This window comes from Cryptomeria japonica, chromosome 8 (assembly GCF_030272615.1).
Source record: "Cryptomeria japonica chromosome 8, Sugi_1.0, whole genome shotgun sequence".
Lineage (NCBI taxonomy): Eukaryota > Viridiplantae > Streptophyta > Pinopsida > Cupressales > Cupressaceae > Cryptomeria > Cryptomeria japonica.
Window position 1 is genome coordinate 6009008 of NC_081412.1, and position 9465 is coordinate 6018472.

The following is a 9465-nucleotide window of genomic DNA, read 5'->3' on the forward strand; positions in this document are numbered from 1 at the left end:
TTCTGAAACAATAGTTTGAATTTTTTTTAATTTAGAATTTATATTTGATTTTTATTATAAATTATTTTACTTTAAAATTATTTAAATATAATATAAATAAATTAGTCTTATAATGAAATAAAGTAAAGATATCAAATTTTTGAAATATGTTGAAAATTTGACGAAATAAAGTTTATTTCTATAGTAGATATCAAAGTAGAAAATGTTGTCTATATATATGTAGTACATGTCAGAGTAGGAAAGGTTGTTCATATATACATATATAATATGTAAAAGTAGGAAAGATTTTCTATATTAAATTATAGTTTTTTTGAGTGAATTTATTACATATTTAAAAACTTTGTTATAATATATGTTACCTAGATATTGATGTTTGAGTGTTACATTTATTGATTTATTTATTTTTGATGTCAAATGCTTAACCTACATGTTAGTGAAAATATAATTGAAAGAACAATTATTTAGAGGCTACATTTTTTTTTAAAATGTAAAGACCCTAGTTTTATTAATTTAGATTAATATGTGTTTATTAATATAAATTTCATTAAATTGATTTAAATTAAAAAATGAGATGAGATTTATAGATAAATTATAATTTTTGAATTTTTTTCACAATTTGGATTTTGAATAAAATTTTAAATTATTTTTGTTGTGTTGTTACTTAAAAAAAAATCAATTGCTTTAAAATTGTAAAAGAATATAAGAAAAAAAAGAAGTTTTGACTATCTAATGACACTTATATGTAAGTATAATTAATTTAGATTAATTTAATGAAAAAATTGTGAATTAATGTGTTCTCAAATAATACATATCAAATACATGTTAAATGTAGTAAGTGATGGTTTTACTTATATAATTAAAAATAATGAAGAAAGTTTGATGTGACTTTAAAAACCAATATGTCTTGGAATCTAAAATGGAATGTTTATATCTATTGTTCACTTCAAGATCATAATATTTTGTTTGCTCTTTGTGGGGTTGAGTCTAAGTATCAAGGTAAAGAAGTTTGTGCTAAATAGAAATGTCCTATTTGACAATTAGTACAATAGTACTTCTCTACTTGTTTAGTGCATCTTTGCTTCTTCTATTTTTCTCGCTATCCAAGGACACAATATCTAGAAATAACTTGAAAGGGCTATCATTACGTTGTTAGGGGACACATCTTCTTAGGTCAACTTACATAAATGAGTGTGTGTGATTGAAAATAATTGCATATATTCTTATACCACTCGTGCATATCTACATTCATTTTATTACACAAATTGAAGTATTGTAATTTCAATTATATATAAATATATTTTGGGAGATGTGGAGACACTTTGAATGTGTAAAATGAATGCAATTAATACATATAAATAGAAAGACACCAATGAGTTACACAAATTTATGTTTAGTCAAACCTTGATAGGAAAGGATTGCCAAAAATTGGTTAAATTGAAAAGGGTAAAGTATGATGGTGTATAGACTTGACTTGAGACCAATGAAGGGCGAGATCAAGGTGGGTGAAAAGTACATGAAAACATGTGTATATTTAAGTGTAACAAATGTGAGGATAGGGAGATATATAATGAAGAGAGGGACAAGTGTACAATAATGTGTGCAATACAATTGGAATATGTTGACATATAAATGAAGAAATAGATACATTATAAGAATTTGTCTAGTGGATTATGTAGAACAAGAATATTAATTTATATACATTCTTATACACCAACTACGATATGTCCATACATAAAAAAGGTAATCACAATATTAAAATGTAAGATTTTTTGGAAAAAATTGTGTGTGCTTTTCATTTTATTTCATAGATTGTGGAAAACGCACACCATCTAATCACAATATGTCTTCATATAAATGGAGTAAGAGTCACGTGTATAAGAATGTGTGTAACAGAGTATGTAGAACAAGAATCTAAATTAAAACATTAATTATTAATAAAACACAATTACTATATGGTCATTGTTGTTTCTGGGTTAGATTGTGAGGCAGTTTTTTGCATCAATGCATCTAATCACACTTTGTGATCCGTCATAAGGTTACATTGTGACAATTTTTTGCAAGGATGTTTTGGATCGCATAGCATTGATGCAAAAATTTGTCAAACAATCTAACCTCATGATGGATCATGGAGTGTGATCGGAAACGTACCAGAACTATGGATTGTGAAAACCTAAAATCAACAATTACAATATGTCTGCATATACATGAAGTAGGAGATAAGTGTATAAAAACACGAATAACAAATTATATAGAACCCAAATCTAAATTTAGACACATTTTAATACACCAATTATTTGTATATCAATATATCACAAAACTATTACAAAATATTTATAAAATATAATTTAAATTTTTTAATTAAATACTTTATTCTTAAAACTGATACCTCCTTTCAAATATTTTTCTTAGAAAATACCTTTAATTTAACTACTATTGTCAAACATGTCCCATTTTTGAGAACTTTACTATCAAGGTAACTTAGACATTCTATGTTGAGTACAGACTTATCAAATTACCTGAAAGTAATTTGTGACTTAGTTGAGAATCTATGTTACCTTTACGTTAAATGCAATATAATTAAATTCATCTAAGAAAGTAACATAATATTTTAAAAAAAAATGTGTATAATAATAAAACTACATTATCAAAGTCATAACTAAATTCACCATCATCCTTCCATTTCAGTCTCCACCTGCACTAACCAAAAACTAAGCTGACATCTTACTTTGATATAAGACAATTTAAAAAAGCTCACAATCTTTAGACGGAACATAACTTGCCTAGGAAGGTGAACTGCACACATGCTAAGCTAGCAAAGGCGGCCCTACAAATTTATTTTTATCAGCTTTCTTCAGAAGCTCATCCATGGATTATGGACCAACAGTTTTATTAGTTTAAAACATTAGGCTACTCATATATATATATTTTATTTCTTTGTCTGCGTGCATGCATCACCTTCTGACTTCAGAACCTTTGTTGTTATATTACTAACTACAATCAGATCATATCATGTAGGTACTCATTTGTGAATTTGAATCCATGGAAATTAATAGCAAATACCCACCAAAGAGAAATTGAAAAAGAACTAATCAGCTCAGATTCCAGATTGAGATAGAGAAATAAAATATCAGGAGAATCAAAGCAAATTAGAATCCTGGATCAATGCAAATTAGAATCCTGTAAGGTGAGTTTGTATGGGGCTTGATCACGCACCTACATTATCTGAACCAACTGCCTGTTAATGTTGCAGCAATCTTGGACACTTGTTGGGAAGCATTTCTTGCATTTCAAGAAAGGTATTAGAAATATAGGCATTGTGGCAGAGAACGCATAGCTTTTTAGGCCCTTCTACTTTTTAGCTTTGTTTTGCCCCACAGATCTGATCACAGGTCTAATGATACGCCTTGGTACTTGACAACAAATCATATCTTTTCATGGGGTGTGTAGTCAGCAGTGAGAGAATCAATGCAGAAAAGGAAAAAGAAGTTCAAGAAAGTAGTACTCCTCAGGATGACTATGCTTATAATGCTACTGGGACTATTCAGAGAGACTTGACAAGCAGGGTTGATGTGGACTGTGAGACAGCCATGAAATTTCTCCACAGGAAGAAGAAGCAGCGATGGAGAATGGGATTGTGTTTTTTCAGTCACAGAAAAAGACTTCTCGGACAGACTGAGAACAATAACAATGCATGGCTTCTGGGGGCCAATCCAGAGGACGAGTGTAACGGATGCAATGGGCTTAATTGTGATGCAGAAAACAACAATGAGGATGTCTGCTCTGTTAATTCTTCATTTAGATTCAGCTTTGGGTCTCAGCGGGATTGGGAGGCATCTAATCCAGGGGCAACTGTTTTGCTGCTGAATTTAGAGAAGGGAATGGAGAGTAGTCTTGCGGATGCTCATGTGGTTAAGGAGTTTGAATGGGCTAGGATCCAGTCCTTAGAACGCCAAATTTCGCCTGCTGTTGAGGGCTTGATGAGATTGGAGTATGAGGAGATTTGTGCTGCCACTGCAGATTTTTCTCAAGGTACTACACAATTTTTCTCTTAATAACCCACTTTTTCTTATAGTTGTTTCTCCTTGTTCAATATTTGTGCAAATCTTGAGTTCGAAGTCTTAAATATTCTAATGGTTGACCCATTTTTTCTTTTATTCTCCTTTCCTGTTTTCTGATTTTGATGTTTCCAAAAGCTTTTGACGCTGTTCATATCCTTCTCTTTAACTATGGACTGTGGAGCTGGAAGCTCTACGGCTTGGATATTCTTGGCCTGCAGTGACCCACTTATGTTTTCCCCTGTTTTTGATGAATTCGGGACTTCTTATGCAGTTGTTGATCAGAAGCTCATTTTCTTCAGCAATTATTGACTGCCCACGCTTGCGGTGTTTGCAGAACTCTATCCAGTTTTTATCAGATAGGCTGTATTCTGTTTGTGGTGTCTCTAATTCTTCATACAGTGTTTATCCCAAAAAAAATCTTTCAGCGGTTTTGTCAAAGCTTTAAGTCTTGAATGTTCTTATTCTTGACCGGAAAGTCTTTTCCTTCAAGAAATGTTTTAAAAACTTTCAACCCATTTTTTATCATGCAATTTTTGCAACTACTGACTGTGGAAGCTTTGTCTTTAATGTTCTTATACTCATTCACTCATATTTTGATTTTCTGATTTCAAAAGCTTTTTTGTAATCTTCGTCCAGAAATTTATTTCATCGACGAAGCTACGTTTTTAATGTTGTTAGCAGTTTTTCTTAGGGGGATTAAGGCTATGGAAACTATTTGTGCTGTTTGCCCTCATTTTCTTTCTGTTTGAATTTCTCGATATACCATCCCATTTTTCAGCTTAACCCGCATCTTGTTTTCAATGCCGAGCGTTTTTCCAAAACTAAGTTACTAACTCATTTTTCAAGGGAGGCTGCAAGTGAAATTATCTCTCTCAGAGTTTGTAAGGATATCTGTTTGCTAACGTGCTTTGTGATAGATTTTTTTAACTCAGTCTGAGACATTAGCAAGAAAATATCCCTAAAAATGACCTTCTCTGCAATGTACGCTGAAGATTCAAATCATCCCTGCTTTCCTGTTTGAAATTTGGTCTTCATTATAAGCTGATGACTCAAGTTCTTCCCATTTGGAATGTACCCTGCATTTCAAATTGATTTATTCCCATTTTCCCGTTTTTCCGTTTCTGGAATGCACTTCGCATTTCAAAATGAAGATGGTATTGTTCCTGCTTTTCTATTTTGGAAGTAATTATTATTCCCGTTTTTCCTGTTTCATTGAATCATTAAACAAGAAAAATGATTGCGCGGTCCCTTCCGCGGGAGGATCTCTTTATCTGTGAGGTTTTATGTGAGATCAATGGCTATGGATATTATGATTAATTTCTTCTATAATCATTTGCCCACATTTTTTTAGTTCTGCATTTACATACCTTTTTCTTTTCAGATTAATGGGTTATAGGGATTAAGTATACCGTTCAGATCTTATTTTTATTGATTAATGGTTATGGATCCAGTATCCCTGACTAACCTAGTTGTTCTCCAGGTACAATAAAGAGTATTCTTGATTATAGCATTCTTGGCTTTGTATGGTGTACCTGTTTAATCAAATTTTTATTAAGGTCCTACAAATTTTTATTCCTGAAAAACCAATATTTTTTTTCTTTACTGATATTTTTGGGATTAACGGTCTTTGAGGTTTTGTATTTTCTGATTCTGAACAGTTTGAGATTGTGAATGACAATGGTTATGAACTTTTTGCAGACAAGGTGTTAGGGAGGGGTGCACACAGCTGTGTGTACAGAGGCAGGCTGAGGCATGGCAAGTTAGTTGCAGTTAAGTATTTAGATAAGAATGACAAGGAATCTGGCAAGGCATTCTGCAGAGAGCTGCACATCGCAAGCAGCTTGAAAAATCGGCATGTGGTTCCTCTACTTGGCTTCTGCATCGATCCCCAAGGACTCTTCCTGGTTTACAAGTTTATCTCTGGGGGAAGTCTGGAATACCATCTTCACGGTATGGCACAGTAAACCACATCATCTGTTTTGGTTTATGACTATGGCTATGGTTATGGTTAGTTATGAGTTTGTGGGTTTAATTACAGAGAAGAAAGGTAAGGGCTGCCTTTCCTGGCCTGACAGACTTCAAGTAGCAATAGGAATCGCCAAGGCTGTGGATTATTTGCATCATGGAACCCATAAATGCGTGGTCCACAGGGACATCAAGCCTTCTAATGTACTTCTTTCTAGGAGGAAAACAGCCAAGGTAATATCACAGAATAACAGAGTATTTTAAGTATCTTAGGGGTTCATGGCATTTTGTAACTTTGGGGGTATGAAACTCTTACATTGTGATCCCAGAAGCAAGCTATCAGCAGTGTATTTTTTGTTTGTATGCTCCCTGTAGGATTTATTCATGGTGACAAAAATACAGTATTATTTATAAAAGATTTCTGTAGCTCCTATGTTAACTGGCAGATCTACCGACAAATTAAGAATATTTTGGATAAAAATTGTTCCAAATTCCAGTTTTCTTACAATATTTTAGAAATCTGTCAAACAATATTTTTGAAGAAAAATTATAAACTGCATGCAGCTGCAATTTGGAAGTAAAATACTAAATAATATCTTAAACAGAGAGAAGGATATACTATCTCATGTTTGCCCTGTAGAGAATGGCAGAGGTTTACGTTAATCAAGGATTTTTAGTGGGTGCAAATAAAATGCACTAGATGGTTTTATGAGACCATCTGCAGCATAAAAACTATAGCTCTAACTTCGTCCATGGAATCTGTCCAAGCTTAAGTTGGCATTTTTATCATATCTATCCCTACATCAGCTATCAAATTCATTTTTCAATAATTATAATATGTGGTCTATAAAATATAATATAATTGGTTACATCTGGTTCCTGTTTCTGAAAATCCTTCAACAACAGCCTGATGAAATGTTTATTGTAATGTATTTTGGCGCAGTTGTGTGATTTTGGGCTGGCAACATGGACTCTGGGAGCTTCAGTACCATTCCTGTGCAAGACGGTGAAGGGAACTTTTGGGTAAAGCAAAAATATTTAGTTAACTGATTCCTTTCCTTTCAGTTCAATTAAGCGTGTCAATACTGTATAAATCTTGAATGTAGAGAGATCTTTAATTCAATATGTGTGCTTGCGTCACAGGTATCTAGCTCCAGAATATTTCCAGCACGGGAAGGTCTCAGAGAAAACAGACATCTATGCATTTGGGGTGGTTCTGCTGGAGCTACTCACAGGGAGGAAGCCCATTGAGACAAAGAAACAAGGAAGCGACGAGAACTTAGTTCTTTGGGTACATTAACCTACCTATTTTTTCAATGATAAACATAAGATTTTCAGTCCATGATAATGATTGAAATGCATTGAATTTTTGTTTGCATCAATGTTTTGGATGCATGGTCAGGACGAGAAAGAAAAGAATGGGTGGATTACATTGGTTGTTTGGATCCTTCTTATGTAGCCAAACCGGCAATCCATCTTTTCTTTTCTTCCTCTTTCTGATAATGAATCACAGAATGTGGTCTAAAATGTTGATACAATCACAGAGTTTTTTTGTCAAAGCATTTTAACCACCATTTAAATAAAAAGAGTTCATCAACACACTTGCTTTGAGTAAGGCAGATCCACTTAAAAGTTAAAAGTTTTTCTCACAAACATGTTCCCTGAATGAGAGATTTGGACCAGCTTTCCTTTTAAAAGAGTGGAGCCATTTACCACTAAACCAATTCTCTTAGGACAAATAACTTCATTACCAACTTACCAAAGTATTACAATAATTAATTTCTGTTGAGTGACTAAATTCTATTCCAAATGAGGTTTTCGACATGTAAATAAGAAAGGTCTTTTTTCCGTTTTATAAGAGGAGTGGAGTCTCATACTTGTGATTCGAGTTCTCTAAGAGTTTGTGGAAATTATCCATTCAGACAACAATGGAGCTGGGATGTTCTATGAATACTTGGGAGTCTCAAGCCTCAAAACTCTATCTACTCTTTAGAAGGAAGCAATAATAGTATTCTAAACTTATTCTCTCAACCCATGGTTTTGGTCTTTGTGCACTTTTGTGCTTCCTTCAATATCTATTAAACTAATAAAACCAGGATACTTTCATGATGATTAGTGCAATATTTTTCATGGTCTATCTGGCTTCCCACAGTGGTTCAATTCTCTTCTGTAAACAAAAGAGGATGGAACACAGTTGGAATCTAGATAGATGACACAAAATGTGTAATGTTTTTTGGTTTGCCTGGATTTCATTATGTTCTTCTTCTTACTTTACATTACCAACAAAATCAAAATGCCCACCCACGGAAATTTATATATGTGGCTTTTTTGTTTTGTTAACAGGCAAGGCCATTACTTAATGGAGGATTGATAGAGGAGTTAGTGGATCCCCGCTTGAAATCCCGCCTTAAGGCGAAGCATATGAAGCAGGTAGACAGAATGATTAGGGCTGCAGCAGTTTGCCTACACCCAACAGAGTCATGGAGGCCATGCATGAGTCAGGTTGTGAGAATCCTCCAAGGCCATGATGATACTGGGCTTCTACAACATGCCTGTCTCGCAATGATTAATGTCAATGGAGACTGTATCACTGGCAACGAGAAAGAAAACATCAAGGCCCTCAAAGGGCATCTGGCAGTAGCCATGGTGGGGGTGGATTTAGATGCAGATGACGAAAAGCCTGACTACAAGCTTAACCGTTAATTAGTGAAATGAAATTATCCTAATTAGGTACATGACGGCCACCAAAAAAGTTACAGTTGTCTCAGCAACCAAGACGATCAGAAGTTTAAGCAGTATCATCTATGAGACAACAAATTTCACAGCTGTCTCAACTATCAAGAGGGGCTGCAATGAAAGCAATAAATAGTGCCTTGCATGGTTTTCAGCAGAGTTTGATTGGAAGGGCTGTAGATTGCATTGTGGCATGCAAAAGGAAATGTTTCGTTTTCCTTTCATAAGCAATTTAGTTTTGTGCAGAAGAAAGAGTGAGGTGACTCATGTCTATCTTAGCTTGTATTTGTGTGCACTAAAAAATAATAAAGAGAGTTTTGTGGATGCATGAGTGCTTTTTTAATGTGCCTTGCGAGTCCAAGCCTGAATACCTGCGAAGTTGCATCCAAGTAAATTGGAAAATGTGTATCAAGTTAGGGAACATCTTTTTTGTGATTAGTTGCATATAAAATTGGTTACCTTGCTCCTAGAGTGCCATCTAGTCTTGTTGGTTGCAGATACTGTTTGGTTTATGCTTTTACTTAGTTCCTTTTTTTATATTCTGTTAAGGCAGTTTTGGTGAACAAAAAGCAGGGAACACACCAAAAGTGACCAAACTGAAAAGGAATGAATAGCCGGAAAGGGCCCAGTAGTTCAATGATAGAGCATCTAGAAGACAGGTGAATCAAACAGCAATTAATTAGCACTTGATACATAGAGCTTTTGGATT

The 9465-nt window shown here is 33.9% G+C and overlaps 1 protein-coding gene across 1 annotated transcript; it reads left to right on the forward strand.

Moving 5' to 3' along the window:
- The first annotated feature begins 2792 nt into the window (after nucleotides 1-2792).
- LOC131074241 (protein kinase STUNTED) lies at nucleotides 2793-9080 on the forward strand. The gene is made up of 6 exons (XM_058010825.2): nucleotides 2793-4029; nucleotides 5757-6008; nucleotides 6097-6257; nucleotides 6967-7046; nucleotides 7167-7314; nucleotides 8367-9080. The coding sequence occupies exons 1-6, from the start codon at nucleotides 3435-3437 to the stop codon at nucleotides 8724-8726; spliced, it is 1596 nt and encodes a 531-aa protein (XP_057866808.2). The 5' UTR covers nucleotides 2793-3434; the 3' UTR covers nucleotides 8727-9080.
- The last annotated feature ends 385 nt before the right edge of the window (nucleotides 9081-9465 follow it).